Source organism: Martes martes (assembly GCF_963455335.1).
Source record: "Martes martes genome assembly, chromosome: 15".
NCBI lineage: Eukaryota > Metazoa > Chordata > Mammalia > Carnivora > Mustelidae > Martes > Martes martes.
Window position 1 is genome coordinate 39147167 of NC_137903.1, and position 18638 is coordinate 39165804.

At 46.9% G+C, this 18638-nt stretch overlaps 1 protein-coding gene across 1 annotated transcript in view; it reads left to right on the forward strand.

The window, feature by feature from the left end:
- Positions 1-18638, forward strand: part of DNAH14 (dynein axonemal heavy chain 14) — a gene marked incomplete at both ends in the record, with an annotated part of 406864 nt that overhangs the window by 386165 nt on the left and 2061 nt on the right. The window contains 5 exons of the mRNA XM_080824495.1: positions 1096-1256; positions 1899-2095; positions 12549-12661; positions 13527-13666; positions 16037-16200. Of these exons, the coding sequence (XP_080680621.1) occupies positions 1096-1256; positions 1899-2095; positions 12549-12661; positions 13527-13666; positions 16037-16200 (775 nt within the window). The remainder of the gene's footprint in view (positions 1-1095; positions 1257-1898; positions 2096-12548; positions 12662-13526; positions 13667-16036; positions 16201-18638) is intronic.

Consider the following 18638-nt stretch of genomic DNA (forward strand, 5'->3'; position numbering starts at 1 on the left):
TGATCCCAGGGTCCTAGAATCGAGCTCTGAATTGGGCTCTCTGCTCAGTGGAGAGCCTGCTTCCCTCTCTCTCTCTCTCTGCCTGCCTTTCTGCCTACTTGTGATCTCTGTCTGTCAAATAAATAAATAAAATATTTTTAAAAAATAAAAAAGAAAGAAAGGAAGAAAGAAAGAAAAAGAAATAGCTATCTGATTGGGTTCCCGCTACAGCTTTGGCTGTTTGGTGATCCCTTCCAAGGTCATTCCACTGACACAAAATAGACGTAGCAGAGCTCTCACTTCACAATAGAAAATGCCCTATTTACAACAGGGAAGGAGAGCCGCACACAGAGAGGAGGAGGTCACTGGAAACCTCCCGGTCTGCCCCCAGAATGTCCGCCTCAACCCCCGCACCTCCTGCACTCCTCCCCGGTTCTCGTGCACTGTGAGTCCTCAAATCCGCCCATCAGAGAAGAGACGACCGGAAGGGGCTGCTTCTCGTGTGCACATGCAGTCGGTTTATCCACGTCCCTCTGGTCATTTTGGAAGGCTAATTAGGCTGCCTTTACTCAGAACATGCTAGAAATTTCTCTGTGTGAGCAGGCTTCAAGTTCCCATTCGTTGTAACGAGCTCGGTGGGACCAAACACTTGCCCTCCGGCGATGTCTGCTTATTGACCTCTTCTGATGCACCCCATATGCATCCCATCGAGTCACCCTACTTGCAAGTCGGAAGCGAAGGTGTTCCTACAGTTTTGTCCTGCACTGCATGTGGCTGTGGCTCCCAGGCTATCGCTTACCTTGGGGCCGCCGTGGTCCCCTGTCACGCTAACACTTGTGCCTGCTTGTCTTCCTTCCGCTGGTGGCCCTTCACGCATGCACGGTTGGGGAGGCAGAGTAGACAAGGAAATCTTAGGGCTTTAAAAACACATGTGTGCTTGTAAATGTCTGCAGCGTGTCGGGCAGTTTTCTCCTCTGTAGCATGCGACAACCTATGCTGTCTGCGTCCCGTGGCTCCGTGGCCCTGTGGCTGTGCTGGCCTCGGACGGACCCCATCGGAGGGCTCTCCCAGTTCCGACAGATCTGTAGCTCATTCTCCTCCTAATTCTCTCTGCAGTTCTGAGCAGAGTAACGACAATCTGGTGATGGAAATTCTATCTGACACGAGAAAGCGGCTGCCAATGTCTGTGGAGAAGGAGGAATATTCTGGAACTCCCAGCACCTTGAAGTGCATCATCTCCAGCCCCATTTGGGAGTCTCTTTACAAAAATATCCAAGGTGAGCAGAGGATGTTGGGGGAGGGGACAGGCCCAAAGGACACTGGGCAGCCCGGCTTGAGGGGGACGGCACAGTGTGCGGCAGCAGCAAAGGGACCCATTAAGTTGTCAGCATCTGCATTTTCACCCTGGAAGGAAAGTTCATCTGGGAACCTGGTGCCACGCAGCAGTCTCTGCAGGCAGCACTGTTGCTGGGTCTGGGCCGCAGTCGGTCCTCGGGAGGGCTGCCGCCACACCTGGAACCCATGCCTTCTCATTCGGCCTGAACCCGAAAATGCATCTGACATTTTTTAGTGGTTAAAGGGAAAAAAAAACGATGAAAGAAGACTATTTTCAGCACATAAGTATTTATGAAATTCCAGTGTGAGTGCCCACAAATAAAACTGCATTGAGCAGCTGTGCTCACTCATTTTCGTGCGTGGGCACCTGCGTTCACACAACCGAAGCTAGCCTGAACGGTGGCGCCACGGGCAGGAGGGCCCCAGAGCCCGCCCCAGTCACTGGTTCTTTGCCAAAAAAAAAAAAAAATGCGTCTCAATCCCTGGACACATGAAGCTCCTTTGATTTTCAAAGCCTGTATTTCTCCATGTAAAGCCTCAGTATATCTTAAAACAAACCTCATTTTCTTTCTGTTTGAATCCAGGCTATGATCCCCTTATCCACTGCGTCTTGCTAACCTTTCTGAGCCAAGAAATTGAGCGGTTTGATAAGTTCTTACTGGTTGTGCATAAATCTTTGAAAGACCTTCAACTTGCCATAAAAGGGGAGATCATCCTCACCCAAGAACTGGAGGAAATATACAGCTCTTTCCTTAGTACGCGAGTACCTACGCTATGGCAGGTAAGCCCTACTGGTCTCGGCTGGCTTGCCCGTGGCCGTGAACCGTGGCTGTGGTGAAATATTCGTCGCCACGAAAGACATCGACCTGCTTGTGGTGTGAGTACGTATGAATTTACTGGCAATTCCTCTTAGACATTGTTAAATTGTAAGCCTCAGAAAATGATGTCATTGTAAAGATAATAAAAGCTATATACATATGTGCACATATATGTGCTTATAAAAACACATATATGCTTCAGATTCAAGATACCCAAAAGAAAGTTTTGGGAGAAAATGCCCAAAGAATCCCTAACAGTGGCTGCCTGAGGTGAGGGAAACGTGAGGGTCTTATCATTTCACATATCATTGTATCTAATTGTACTGTTTTAACTTTTTAAAATCATATTCACGTCTTTATTCCAGTATAATTGGCATACAGTGTCAGATTAGCTTGGGCTGCAAGGGATAGTGATTCCACAATCTCGGACATTACTCAGAGCTCCTCGGGATAAGTGTCCTCTTCATCCCCATCACCTGTTTCCCCCATCCCTGTCCTCTCTGGTGACCCACAGTGTGTTCTTCATAGTTAAGAGTCTGTTGTTTTTAAGATTTTATTTATTTGAGAGAGAGTGCATGCGTGCGCATGAGCAGGGGGAGCGGCAGAGGGAGAGAAGCAGGCTCCCCACTGAGCAGAGAGCCCAATGCGGGGCTCGATTCCAGGACCCTGAGATCGTGACCTGAGCCACCCAGGTGCCCCAAGAGTCTGGTTTTTTTATTTGTCTTTTTTTTCCCGGAAGCTGGGAAGCTGTCAGGTCCTGGGCTTTTGTTTTGGGGGAACATTTCGATTTGATTACCAGCAATTAAATTGAATCAGTAATCTGCTGAAATTTTCTATTTCTTCCTGATTCAGTTTTGGGAGGTTTTATGTTCCTAGGAATTGATCCATTTCTTCTAGGTTGCCCAATCTGTTGGCGTATGATTTTACATAATCATAATCCTTTGTTATTTTGTGGTGCTGGTTATTCTTTCATTGATTTATTGGGCTATTTGAGTTCTCTCTTTCTCTTTCTCTTTGAGGAGTCTGGGCTAGTTTTATCAATATTATTGATCTTTTCAAAAATCAAGCTCCTGGTTTCACTGATCTGTTCTATTGTTTTTGTAATCTCTACTTCATTTATTTCTGCCCTAATCTTTATTTCCTTCCTTCTACTGGTTTTGAGTTCTATTTGTTCTTTTTTCCTGCTCCTTTTAGGTGTATGTTTAGGTTGTTTCAGATTTTTCTTCTTGAGGTAGCTGTGTTGCTATCAACTTCCCTCTTGGAACAGCTTTTGCTGCCCCCCTAAACATCTGGGACAGCTATATATTCATTTTCATTTGTCTCCATGTATCTTTTTATTTCCTTTTTGATTTCTTGGTTGATCCATTCAATTTTTTAGTAGCACGTATTTAACCTTCCTCTGTGTTCTTTCCTGATTTTTTTCTTGTGGTTAATTTCTAGTTTCATAGCACTGGGGTCAGAAAAGATGCATGGTAGGACTTCAGTCTTTGAGTTTGCTGAGACTTGTTTTGTGGCCTAATGTGATCTACTCTGGAGAATATTCCACATGCACTTGAAAACAATGTGTATTTTGATTCCGAATATATCTGTGAGATCCTCTGGTCCGTGTGTCATTCAAAGCGGCTGTTGCCTTATTGATTTTCTGTTTGGATGATCCGTCCACTGATGTAAGTGGGGTGTTAAAGTCCTCTAATATTGAACCCTCCTACACTGTTGGTGGGAATGCAAGCTGGTGCAACCGCTCTGGGAAACAGCATGGAGGTTCCTCAAAAAGTTGAAAAATAGAGCTACCCTATGACCCAGGAATTGCACTACTGGGTATTTACCCTAAAGATACAAACGTAGTGATCCGAAGGGGCATGTGCACCCGAATATTTATAGCAGCAATGTCCACAATAGCCAAATTATTGAAAGAACCTAGATGTCCATCAAGAGATGAATGGATAAAGAAGATGTGGTATATATATACAAGGGAATACTATGCAGCCATCAAAAGAAATGAAATCTTGCCATTTGCAATGACGTGGATGGAACTAGAGGGTATTATGCTTAGTGAAATAAGTCAATCGGAGAAAGACAATTATCATATGATCTCCCTGATATGAGGAAGTGGAGATGCAACGTGGGGGGGTTGGGAGGTAGGAAAAGAATAAATGAAACAAGATGGGATCGGGAGGAAGACAAACCATAAGAGACTCTTAATCTCACAAAACAAACTGAGGGTTGCTGGGGGGAGGGGGATAGGGAGAGGGTGGTGGGACTATGGACATTGGGGAGGGTATGTGCTATGGTGAGTGCTGTGAAGTGTGTAAACCTGGCGATTCATAGATCTGTACTCCTGGGGCTAATAATACATTATATGTTTATAAAAAATTTTAAAAAATTATTTTTAAAAAGTCCCCTAATATTATCAGTTTCTTCCTTTTATGTTTATCAGCTCCTTTATGCATTTGGGTCCTCTGATGTTGGGTGTATAAATATTTATAATTGCTATATCTTCTTGTAGGATTGTCCACTTTATGATTATATAGTGTCCTTCTTTGTCTCTTGCTACAGTCTTTGTTTTAAAATCATTCTATGCAATATAAGAACTGTTACCCTGGCTTTCTTTTCACTTTCATTCTTTTTTTTTTTTTTTTAAACTTGAGAGAGAGAGAGCACAAGCAGGGGGAGCTGCAGGCAGAGGGAGAAGCAGACTCCTCGCTGAGCAAAGAGTCAGACGTGAGGCTTGATCTCAGGGTCCCAGGATCATGTCTTGAGAAGGGGGAAAACACTTAACCCAAAGAACCACCCAGGCACCCCTGTCCCTTCACTTTCAATCTGCAGGTGTCTTTAGGACTGAAATGAGTCTCTCGTAGGGCCGCGTATTTACGGGTCTTACTTTTTTACACTTGATCTTAGCCAAAAGGCCGAGAAGCGATGGGTCTTGCTTTTTTATCCATTTTGTCACCCTATATCTTTTGATTGGAGCATTTTGTCCATTTACATTCACAGTAATTATTGACAGGTGTGTACTTCTTGCCATTTTGTTGCTCATTTTATGGTTGTTTTTGTAGTTCCTCTCTGTTCCTTTCTTCTCATGCTTTCTTTGTTGGTTTTCTTCAGTGATATACTTGGATTTCTCTTTATTTTTTGCGTATCTATTACCAGTCATTTGAGGGGGTTGTTTGTTTGTTTTAAATAGTGAGGGGGAGGGGCAGTAGGAGAGGGAGAGAATCTCGAGAAGGCTCCATACCCAGCGCACAGTCCAACATGTGGCTAAGTCATAACCTCATTTCACTGAGATGAAATGAAGAGTCTGATGCTTAACTGACTCAGCCCCCCAGGCGCCCCTCTATTACCAGATTTTGATTTCTGGTTACCATTCAGTTTGTATATACCATCCTATGTGTTTAGGAGTCGGTGTTAAGTTGATGGTCGCTTAATTTTTTTTTAATATTTTATTTATTTATTTGCTAGAGAGAGAATGAGGGAGCAGGCAGACAGAGTGGCAGGCAGAGGGAGAAGCAGGCTCCCTGTCGAGCAAGGATCCTGATGTGGGACTCGATCCCAGGACGCTGGGATCATGACCTGAGCTGAAGGCAGCCACTTAACCAGCTGAGCCACCCAGGCATCCCAATGGTTGCTTAATTTTGAGCCACATCTTCCTTATCCATTCATCCATTGAAGGGCATCTCAGTTCTTTCCACAGTTTGGCGATCGTGGCCATTGCTGCTATAAACATTGGGGTACAGGGGCGCCTGGGTGGCTCAGTGGGTTAAAGCCTCTGCCTTCGGCTCAGGTTATGATCCCAGGGTCCTGGGATCGAGCCCCGCATCGGACTCTCTGCTCTGCGGGGAGCCTGCTTCCTCCTCTCTCTCTGCCTGCCTCTCTGCCTACTTGTGATCTCTGTCTGTCAAATAAATAAATAAATTCTTTAAAAAAAATAAAAATAAAAAAATAAACATTGGGGTACAGATGGCCCTTCTTTTCACTACATCTGTATCTTTGGGGTAAATACCCAGTAGTGCAATTGCAGGGTCATAGGGAAGCTCTATTTTTAATTTCTTGAGAAATCTCCACACTGTTCTCCAAAGTGGCTGCACCAACTTGCATTCCCACCAACAGTGTAAGAGGCTTCCCCTTTCTCCACAACCTCTCCAACACGTGTTGTTTACTGTCTTGTTAATTAGGCCATTCTAACTGGTGTAAGGTGGTATCTCAATGTGGTTTTAATTTGAATCTCCCTGATGGCTAGTGATGATGAACATTTTTTCATGTGTCTGATAGCCATTTGTATGTCTTCATTGGAGAAGTGTCTGTTCATATCTTCTGCCCATTTTTTAATATGATTGTCTGTTTTGTGTGTGTCGAGTTTGAGGAGTTCTTTATAGATCCTGGATATTAACCTTTGTCTGTACTGTCATTTGCAAATATCTTCTCCCATTCCGTGGGTTGCCTCTTTGTTTTGTTGACTGTTTCCTTGGCTGTGCAGAAGCTTTTGATCTTGATGAAGTCCCAAAGTTCATTTTTGCTTTTGTTTCCATCACCTTTGGAGACATATCTTGAAAGAAGTTGTTGTGGCTGATATCAAAGAGATTACTGCCTATGTTCTCCTCTAGGATTCTGATTTTTTTTTTTTTTTTAAGTTCCCGGTGTTAAGCCCCAGTGATGATTAGAACTCAAAGTTAGGCCCCTCTGGTTTTCAGAGCCAAATGTTGGGTTTTGTTTTGTTTTGTTTTTAATCTGTATGGGTCTCCCACACCTGGGGTGGGGTCCGTTCCTCTTCCCTCTCTGCACCTGCCACATCCCTCCCTCCCATGGGTGGTCTGCAGGCCCTCACAGACCCTCGCAGACCCTTGCCAAGTCCATCCTTGTTATCCATGAATTACATCTTTGAAAATTTGCCTCCCCATTAGAAATTAAAGATTTCTCTAAGGTTTTATTTATGTATTTTTACAGAGAGAGCAAAAGTGTGCACAAGCAGGGGGAGGGGCAGAGGCAGAGGAAAAAGCAGGCTCCCTGCTGAGCAGGGATTCCCCATGTGGGGCTCCATCCCAGGATGCTGGGATCATGACCTGAGCCAAAGGCAGATGCTTAACCAACTGAGCCACCCAGGTGCCCCTAGAAATGATTAAAAATTTTAGAGACAACACAAGTCAGGGGGAGTGGCAGAGGGAGAGAATCTCAAGCAGGCTCTTTACTGAGCATGGAGCCCGTGATGGGGCTCGATTCCCATAACCCACAAGATCATGACCTGAGCCAAAATCACGAGTTGGACGCACCACCGACTAAGCCACCCAGGTGCCCCTAAAAATTATTTCTAACTCCAAAATTGCACTTCTGGTGCTTTGAGAGTTACTTACACACTTGTACAGAGGGGCAAAAAATTTCATTCCCCCATGTGCACATTCCCAGCCGAGACCAAAAAGGTGACATTCTGTTTTCTTCTCACAATCTGTTTAGTGCTACATTTTTCACATTTTTGTGCTTTTTGTTGGTGATTTTATTGCTTCAAGTGGCTCCCAAGTGTAGTGTTGGAAGGCAGTGTGGCCTTCCTGAGTAGAAGGCTGTGATGTGCTTTATGGAGGAAATACAGGTTCACTCGTAAATTCTACTGCTATTGGCCATGGGTTCAGTATTTATGAATCAGTACTATATAGAGGTCTTCAAACACCAAATGCACATAAAACCAGATGATTTGTTGACTGGGTGACAGGTGACCAGGAGCAATAGTTCAGCGTTCACTAATGTAGCGTTCACGGAAACTGACCTACTGCAGATGAGAAGCAGCCCTGTGTGTGTGTGTGTGTGTGTGTGTGTGTGTGTGTGTGTGTGTGGCGAGAACTGGAAGAACTGGAACAAAATATACAGAAAACGTTTCTCTGGGTGACAGCATTCGGAATGATTTTCATTGCTGCCCCACCCTTTCTATGTTTTCACCCGTCCGCAATGAGAATATGCTGCTTATTAAAGATAGAAAAAAAATTGAATGACACTTTCAAATTAAAAATTACAAACAGAAGATGAAATGGTAACTGGAACTTAGCCTCAAGCAGAAAACCAAGTGTTAGAAATAGAAAATTTATTAGAAAAGGAATAAAATCAGCCATGAAGTTCTGATAGCAGGAAGGAGGAAATAAGCAAGGATTGCTGAAAAGGGAACATGATGTTGAACACAAAACCACTGCTCCAGAAGCTAGATTCTCCCTTTGAGCAAGCGTCCCCTCAAACCTTGACTCTCACACCAGATGAAACACCAGACACATTAAAGGATGCTTAACCTCCATTGTCATCAGGAAAATGCAAATCAAAATCCCAGTGAGCTACAAGTTCATGCCCACCAGAATGAGTAGAATCAAAAAGGCAAATGATAACCAGCACTGCACGGATATGGAGGGGTGGGAATCCGCGTGTGCTGCTCCTGGGAATAGGAAATGGTGTGGCCACTTCAGGAGGTGATCTGTAATTTCCTCAAAACGTTAAATAGTGTTACCATCTGACCCAGCAGCTCCACGCCAGGTATATACCCAAGAGAAATTACAACGTAGCCACACAAAAACTTGCCCTGAATGTTCGTAGTGGCATTGTTCATAATAGCGAGAAGACAGAAAACAACATTCCTGATGAACTAGACGAACGATATGGTAGGTATGTAGATCGCGTCGCTATACACCAGCACGTGTACATGGCGGATTGTCACCCTTCAGAAGGACTGACATAGTGACATGTGCTACCGCACAGACAAACCTTGAAAACAATGCTGAGTGAGCGAAGGCAGCCCCAGAAGAGTACACGTGGTAGGGTTGCATTTCCAGGAAAAGTCCAGAACAGACAAATCCCGAGAGACAGAAAGTAGATTAGGGATTGCCTAGACAAGGTGGAAAGGCCAGTCCCGGAGTAGCTCTGGGAGAAGCTGAAGTAGGAAGAGAAGAGGGATGGTCGGGACAAGACCAACGCGAAGGGGAGGGAAGGAGCAGCAGAGCCAGTGCGGAGAACCGGAGAAGAAGTTAGGCTAGAAAGTGGTTACGGAAGCCAGGGGAAGAAGGATGGCAGAGGTGACCTGCAGAGAACAGGTGCGAAGCAGGATAGGCAGGAGCGGTGAGAGCACACTCAGGAATAGGAAAAGTAGAAGGTTGCCGGAGACCTCTGAGGGAGGACCAAAGGCGACAGGTTCAGAGTCCGTGGGAAGAGGGGCCAGGAACCAGTGAATTTGTCAAGAAACCGGACCGTAAAGAAAAGGAGGTCATGGGGCAAGGGCTGAGGGGCCTTTCTTCTCCCCCACCACAAGGAGGATTTTTTAACTTTATTAAGGAATGATTGACAAAAACAATTGTGTATGTTGAGAGTATACTGTGTGATGATTTGACAAACATTGTAGAGTAATTGCCAAGATCAAGATCATAAATGTGGCCATCACAGGTAACAGAGTTAACTCTGGTTTAGGGTGTGTGGAGGTGAGGATGCTTATGACCTCCTCACAGCAATGTCTGAGCTCCACAGTGGGTTCTTCTTATAACTGAAAATCTGTGCCCCAACCAGCATCACCCCCATTTCCCCCTCCCCCACCCCAGCAACCACTAACCCATTCTCTGTCTCCACAGAAACGGCTTTTCTTTTTTTTAGATGCCACACGGAAGCGATACCACGTTTATCTTCTTCTGTCTGGCTTACCTCACTTAGCTTCAGGCCCTACGAGCTCATCCACAATGTTGCAAATGGCATGATTTCCTTCCTTTTTTCATGGCTGAGTAATATTTGATTGTATGTATATGCCACATTTTCCTTTTCCCATCATTCATCAAAAGACACTTAGGTTGTCTCCATATCCAGGCTGTTGTGAATAAAGCTGTGACAAGCACGGGACTGCAGATTTCTCTTCAAAACACAGGTTTCCGTTCCTTCGTGTACACTGGTGGAAGTTCACGTGGTAGTTTTTGTTGTCGAGGAACTACCATACTGTTTTCCATAATGACAATCATTTTAGGGGCACCTGAGAGGCTCACTCAGTTAAGGATCTGACCCTTGGTTTCAGCTCAGGTCATGATCTCAGGGTCATGGGATTGAGCCTCGCCTGGGGCTCCACGCTCAGCACAGACTCTACTTGAGATTCCTCCCTCTCCCCGCTCACACAGGTACGCTTGCTCTCTAAATGAACCACTTTAAATTCCTGGCAACAATGTGTAAGGGTTTCCTTTTTCCACATTGTCACCAATACTTGTCATCACCTGTCTTTTAATGAAAATCATCCTAATGTGTGGGGTGACATCTCCTGTGGTTTGGTTTGTGTTTCCCTGGTAACTAGTGATGTGAACCACCTTTTCATGGACCTGTTGGCCATTTGTATCTCTTCCTTGGGAAAAGGTCTCTTTAGGCCCTTAGCCCATTTTTAAATCAGATTGTTTTTTTTTCCACTGTTGAGTTAGATGAGGGCTTTATATGTTTTGGATTTAACCCCTTCTCAGATAGGTGACTTGTGACTATTTTCTCCCATTCTGTACTTCGCTTTTCTAGTTTACCAGCTGTTTCCTTTGCTGTGTAGAAGGAATATAGTCTCACTTATTTATTTTAGCTTTTGTCGACTGTGCTCTGGTGTCTTATCCAAGAAATCATCGCTAAGACCAATGTCAAGGATCTTTTCTCCATATGTTTTCTTCTAGAATATTTATGGTTTCAGATTTCACATTTAAGTCTTTGATCCCCTTCTACTTCTGTGAGTGGTATAAGATAGGGATCCTACGTCATTGTCTTGCATGTGGATATCCTGTTTTCCCAGCTTTGTCTGTTGAAGAGACTGTCCTTACCCCAGTTTGTGTTCTTAGTACCTTGTCAAGATCAGTTGACCATACATGACTGGGTTTGTCTGGGCTCTCTATTCTGTTCCACTGGTCTATATGCCTATTTTTATGCCAGTACTGTATTATTTTTATTACTACAATGTTGTAATAGAGCTTAACATCAAGAAGAATGATGCCTCCAGCTTTGCCCTTCCTTTTTAGAATTTCTTTGGCTATGTGGGGTCTTTTGTAATTCCATAAAAATTTTAGGAAACTTTTTCTATTTTTGTGAAAAATGCCTTGGGAATTTTAATCAGGATTGTGTTGAATCTGTAGACATTTTCACAATGTTCTTCCAATCCAAGAAGATAGGAAAGCTTTCCATTTGTATCTTCCTCAAGGTCTTTCACCAATTTTGTGCAGTTTTTAGTGTGTAGATCTTTATCCCAGTTTAGTCTCAAGCATTTTGTCATTTTTGATGCTATTGAAGATAGGATTGCTTTCTTAATTTCTCTTTCAGGTAGTTTGTTGATAGTTTTTTGTTAGTTTGTTGTAGAAATGTGACTAATTTCTCTGTTGATTTTATATCCTGCAACTTCGCTGAATTCATTTATTCTAACAGGTTTTTGAAATCTTTAGGGTTTTCTATATATAAGATGATGTCCTCTGCAGAGACAGCTTTGCTTCTTCCTTCTGAATTGCACGCTTTTAATTTCTTTTTCTTGCCTAATTGCTATGGCTAGGGCTTTCTCTACCCTTTTGAATAGAAATGGTGAGAGCAGACATCCTTGTCTTGTTCTTGATCCTAGAAGAAAGGCTTTCAACCTTTCACCATTCGATATGATGTTACCTATGAATTGTCATATGTGTCCTTTATTATGCTGAGGAACATTCCTTCTAGACCTAATTTTTTTTTTTTTTTGCATTTTTATCATGAAAGGTTGTTGAATTCTGTCAAATGCTTTTCCTACAGCTGTTGAAGTGATCCTATGACTTTTGTCCTTCATTCTGTTTATGTGGTACATCACACTGACTGATTTGCGTGTGTTAACCCATCCTTGCCTCCCAGGGTGAATCCCACTTGATCATGGTTTATGATCCTCTTAATGCGTTCCTGAATTGCTAGTATTTTGTTAAGGAATCAAACAGGTAGGATTGAGTGTTGGGTGGCTGTGTGTTTAGGACAGAAGCGCATGTTAATACACAGGGCAAAGACTACAGCAGAGAGGAAATGCTCCAGAAAGGCTTTACAGAAGTGGAAGGAGGAGTGGCAGTTCGCTAGTAGGCAGCGGGTGGGTTTATAGGATTTGGTATAGGGGAAGGCCAGGAAACTGAAATTGCTCACATCTAACGGCAAGTAAATTAAGCTGCCCAGAGAAAGGGAAAGGGGCAGATCAAAGGACTTGAGATAGAGGAAAGCCTTCAGCCAGGTGGAAACAGCGGGTGTTTTGTCCAAAGCACAATTAAGATAATGCTGCTTTCCCCGGGTATTAGTTTCCCATTTCTCATGTGCCCTCGACTAGAAAATGGCATCCTCCTACCAAGTTCCTTCTCCCTAGAAATTGAGTACATTACTGAAGTTTGCAGATGTTTCTGATAACCCCAAAGATAAGTCTTAAAAAAAAAAAAAAATGCTGTGCCTGTCTCTGAATCCCAACAGAAACACGCCTACATGTCCTGTAAGGCACTGAGTTCCTGGGTTAATGATCTCATCCAGCGAGTGAATTTCTTCAATACTTGGGCCAAAATGGCTTACACCGCGATACATCATCGGTATGGATGAAAGCCACTTTGTGTCTCTTCCTTGTCTGGGCTTGGGGCTTCACGGTTTACCACATCATTTCATATGCTTGGTCTTTGGGGTTCTCAGAGCAGCATGTGAAGTTAGCAAAGGGGAGGGGACTGCTGTCTTCAGTTTAGGATGGCGACCTGGAGACACGGGGTGCTGGGGGTCTTGTCTGCAGTCCATCCACTCCAAGGGACAGACAGGCCCAGACCTGGTGCCTGTCTCCTTCTCTTACTCTATGCTGTGTCCTGGGAAACTAGCAGTGGGAACATGAAATGAATATCCATTATGTATCATTTTTAAACATATTTAATACATAAATTGAAATCATTTGAACACGAGAGCAGGCGACACTCCAGGAGTGCCTCTCCCACGTCCTCACATAGTTGTCATCAAGGGCCCTGTGACACGCAGGAGGTACTATCTTTCATCGTCCTAGCTGCAGATGTGAGCAAATGGAGGTGCCAGACACTGAGTAGCTGGCCCAGAGATTTGCCTCCAGAAAGTGGGAGTATCAAGATTAGAACCCAGAAAATCGGGTTCCAGAGTCTTGTGCCACGTAACTCTGAATGCTGGGCATGTCCTTTTTGAGAAACCAACTCTGGAACAATCCAGATTCCTCGGGGCACAGCCAGGACCCCCCTGCAGATCAGCATCCATCACCCCCAAATCCATGGCCTCCCGGCAAGTCCAAACCACAGCCAGTCCCCCCTCAAGTGCAGGATTGGGTCCCAAGTGGGAGGAGCTTGAGATGAAAGGGAAGGAGGGGCCTGAGAGGAATGGTCACAGGAACCCATGTGATGGCCGTGCCCTTGACCTCTCGCCACCCTCCCCCCACTCTGCCTCTAACAGGTATATGAAATTCATCACAACCTGGCAGCATTCCACGCCATCACCTGCCCAAGCCCCCAGATACCCTGATGAGAAACACAGTGATTTCTTTGAAGGATTTCCTGCAAGATACTGGCTCCCAGCTTTCTTCTTTCCACAAGGTGAGCATGAGAACCCAGGCGCGTCAGTGTCCAGGGCCCCTGCCGGCCTCCCTTCTCCTCCCCTGCAGCATGAGCGCCCCACAGGCACCTTGCCCCAGGGCGGTCTCCCTGCCTCCCCGCAGGCTGAACCCAACCATCCCTGCCAGACCACACCTGCACCTTGCAGAGCCTGGAGGCCACTGATATGTGGGGTCCAAGGCTGACCCCACGTCCCTCTCGGAGTCCACTCCCTTTTATCAGGACTCATGGAGGTGGGCTCCTGCCCACGGGAGTGAGTCTGTGCTTCGGCCATTGTGACTGAGTAACAAACGATGCTGGGTCTCAGGTGCCACACTCAGCACCCCCGTTGGGCAGGAAGGAGACCTCCCAGCTGACCATGGCCACCGGTGTGTGACAGCAGGCATAATGGGGGGGCGGGAGCACGGGGGCAGCACCAGCTCTGTCCTCACACCCTATTGTATCCTGAGCATCTGAGTCAGCCCCCGACACCTAAAAATCTCTTGGCAAATATTTGGAGAATGATCGACTCTCCGAGTGAATGTATGTGACTAAAGAAACGAAGGAATACTTCCAGGGCACGCATGGGAGGACAGAAGCGGAGGTCAGGGATGGCGACCAGGAGCAGCTTGCTGCCCGCGAGGGATGTCCGGGTGCCAGCGGCAAGAAGGACAGGACTGCGCCCTGTCACGGGCTCGCCCAGAGCCTGGGCCGCTCCAAGGACGTGGGGGACACAGGCTTATCATGTCCTGTGTGTTCTTACGGGCTCGTGCGCGTCACCATCCTTGTGCTCAGGGGAAAGCTGCGGCACAGAGACATTACGTGGTTTTCCCAGTCACATAGCCAGACGCACCTGCAGCGAGCTGGGGACGTGGTGGGTCTGACTCAGAAACCCACAGTGTCTCCGCAGCACTGACCTGGGGGCCCCGTATTTGTTAGAGCCGAAGGGCCCAATGTGAGAGGGGAAGGGCACACAGGCAGGGGGAAGGTTCCCGCAGCTCGAGTGCAAGCCCCACGGCAGGTGAACAGTGCACGATGAAGCTGGAACAGTGGGCGTGGACTGGCTCCGGGGGGGGCACAGAGCACCTGAGGGCGAGTCTGCCCCTCCTGCGGCCCCAGGGGCCTCCGCCACATCACAGGCCAGGGAGGAGCATGGGTGGGGTCTGCTTGATTCTTCAGGTGGGACTTGGTGGTGGCCTGGAGGGGACCTGGAAAATAGTCCTAGATGGACCCCGAGGGAGCAGAGGGTTTAGAACAGCTCCCAGCTCTCTGGCCCGGACAGCTGGGCAGACACTGACGTCCTTTACTGCAGTCAGGGCACAGGGGAGGAGCGAAGTGATGAGCAGTGAGGGGACAGCCACCTGGCAAGACAGAGACGCTGGGGGAAGACCACACGATGGCCGGTGAGAGGCTGGCTGTGCAGGACTGGAGCTCGGGAGAGACGGGGGTCTCCACAGATGGTGGGGCAGCGACGCGGAACGCTCAGGCCACTGTGGGATGGCTGCAGCCAGCAGTGCAAGGACGTTCATGGCCCCGGCCCCCTCTCCTGGAGCCTGCGGAGCTCCAAAAGGCCACGGAGGAGGACAGGAGCCACTCAGGCTGGCCAGCGCAGCCCAAGTTACAGGGAAGAGTTACAGGGAACTCGGAGAAAGGCTGTCCCAAGCAGGTGGCGGGCGCACAGACGCCACGTGAGGTGCCCAGAGCAGCGAGTAGAGGACACAGGCTGCACAGCAGGGGCTCGACTGCCTAGGGGAGGCATTGAGATTCCCTCTGTGAGCACTGGTGTAGGGCAGGGGCATGACAAGATTCAGAAGTAGGATGGAATTCCTTATGCAGGATGGATTAAACCAGGAGAGGAGCTGGCAGCAAGAACAGGGAAGAGGTGCGGGTGGGAATGTTGGTACCGAGACGCAGAATGCAATCCAGACTTGACAGAGCAACACAGTAGGTTCTAGGCTTGTGTAAATGGAAAGAAAGTCCAGTGGTTTGGTTTCAGGAATCAGTTGTTCCAGGTGACTGCCCTGTGTTACTCTCAGTCTGCCTCCTCATATCCTAGCTCTGTTTCCACTGTCTCGGTCTCGTTTTTCCCACCTGGACACAGCATTTCTCACGCAACTGAGGGGAGAAACAGCCACCACAGCTTAGCAGCTCCAGGGGAAATGTGCCTGCCTTTGCCCAGGGCCTGGAAGCCATTTCCTGGGAAAGACACAGACACCCTCGGGTCTTGTACTGTCCCTGGGACCCAGCTTTGTTGCCAGGGGAATGACGTACATCAGTGTCACTCTCCCTTGCCCCCGGAAACCCTTGGGGAGGACACAGCCCCTGATCCCCCTGACTCCCCAGGAACTGGCTGGTGTGTGCTTTTCTCCAAAGCCTTTCTTACTGCTGTGCTTCAAGACTATGGACGGTCCCAAGGAGTCTCTCTAGACACCCTCACCTTTACCCACCACGTGGCCTCGGATGCCACTGACATCAAAGATGAGGAGTTCTCCATAATCATCCAAAAGAAACTCAACACCGTCAGGAGAGCCTTTAAGGTACTGGCGCACTTAAAACAGAGTGTCTGTCTGTCTATCCAGCCCCTCCCTCAGCAGCCTGCCCGTGGCCTTCCCCTGGGCCGGGTGCTCTGCAAGTCCTAAAGGTATGCGCAGATCCTCATTTTTCCTCTTTCTTTTTTTCTTTAAGCAAATTTTTATTACTTTTTCCCACTTCTTTTAATGGTAAAATACACAGAATGTAAAGCTTTTTAACCCAGTTCTAAGTGTACGGTTTTGTGACATGCATGCTCCAAGTCCGTCTCCAGAACTTTCCTCAGTGTGGATCTGTGGAGAAGGTGAGCCAGCTCTCTGCTCTCTCCTCACAAGGATGTTAACCCTACTGGATCCGGACCCCACCCATGCGACTTCATGTGACCCTAAATACCTCCTAGAGGTCTCATCTCCAAATACAGCCACGCTAGGTGACAGGGCTTCACCACAGGGATCGGGGGTTGGGGGGGGTGGACAGGATGTTCAGTCCAGAGCGGCATGCTTCCTCTGCCAGCAGTCACCCGGGTTGCTCCCACCCGGTCTGTCGTGGAGAATGCTTCTGGGAACTTGGGGGCGCAAGTGTTTGAATCTCTGCTCTCGAGTGATTTGGGTGCAAGTCTAGGCCTGGGGCCGCAGGACCATTGGGCTAATCCTGTTAGAGCAGCTGCGCCAGTCTGCATTCCCGCTGGTGGCCCATGAGGGTCCCCACCCCCCCAACATCCTCACCAACACATAGTTTTCTGGGTTTTGACAGTAGCCATCCCGGTGGATGTGAGGTGGTGTCCGCTGTGGTTTTGAGGTGTGTTTCCCCAGCGACGAGGGACACTGAGCATCCTTCGTGCACTCCTTGGCCGTCCGTGCACCTCCTTTGGAGAAGGTCTAAGTCCTTTGCCTGTTCTTTCGCCATGGGTTTTTGCTGTTGACTTGTAGGAGTTCCTTGTGCAGCCTGGACGTTAATTTCTTACTGGACATGTGGCTTATATGCTCCTCGGTCCTGCATGCCACCTCTCTGCTCCGGGACCACGTCCTCTACTGCACGGATGTTGTTCATTGTGACGCAGACGAAGCTTGACATGTATGTTATTTCTTGTTATTGCGCTGCGGGTGCCACAGCCAGGAAATTGCCAACAGCGCCAAGTCACGAAGCTTTCGGCCATGTTTTCTTCTGATGAGTTTTATAGTTTAGGTCTTACGTGGTCTTGGATCCATTTTGAGTTCATGGTCTGTGCAGTGTGCTGAGGTCGGATTTTCCCAGTGCAGTTGGCAAAGGGACCTTTCCTTTCCCCGTTGAGTATCTTAGCACCTTAGTGGCAAATCATTTGAACATACACGGGTTTATTTCTGGGTTCTCTGTTCTGTCCCACTGCTCTCCACGTTCATCTTTTGGCCAAGAGCATACTGTTTTGGTTACCGTCACTGTATCATAAGCTTTGAAATCAGAAAGTGTAAGACCTCCAACTTTTTTCTTCAAGATTATTTTGTTTACTCAGTTGACCTTGAGACTCCTTTATGAATGTAAGGATGGATTTCTCTATTTCTGCAAAAATACTGGGATTTTGATAGGGATAGCACTGACTCTGTAATCACTGGGCGGTATTGACACGAGTGTGGCCTTCAAATCCATGACCTCATCATCCCTTTTTTTTTTTTTTTAAAGATTTTATTTATTTATTTGACAGACAGAGATCACAAGTAGGCAGAGAGGCAGGCAGAGAGAGGAGGAAGCAGGCCCCCCGCTGAGCAGAGAGCCAGATGTGGGGCTCGATCCCAGGACCCTGAGATCATGACCTGAGCTGAAGGCAGAGGCCTTAACCCACTGAGCCACCCAGGTGCCCCTCGTCATCCCTTTTGAAAACTGTCTTGTGCATGCTTTCTCTTCTAGACGAATTTGACACTAGGCTTATTACATTTCATTTATGCATAAATTCAGGGGAGAATTGCTGTTTAATATTGAGCCTCTCTATATAGGAACATGGTTTGTCTTTCCCTTTAGTCAGGTTCTGTTTCCTTCACACCGGTCTTAGGAATGTGTGGTTACACTGTTTTCCTAAGTGTTTATAATTGTTGCTATTGAGAATAGGATTTTTAACGCCCCACGTCTCTCTGTTGTTAGCTCTCTACCTGGGGTTATTCACACCTGAAGTTAAGAACACAGCCCTCTGAGACTGCTAAGTCTAAGACTTCTGACACCACCCTCAAGTTTGGGGTTTCCCAAAACGACCTCAGATAATTTGCTAGAAAGACTCGTAGGACTCCAGGAAACACTACACTTCTAGTTTTATTATAACAAAAGGATACAGAGCAGAACTAGCCAAAGGAAGAGACACATGTAGAGGGCAGACTCTAGGACTGGGAGGGCCCCAGACACAAAGCTCCCATGTCCTCAGCGATGTACTACCCCCTGGTGTCGATGTGGAAAGACAAGACAGAGTGCTCACCCGAGCTTC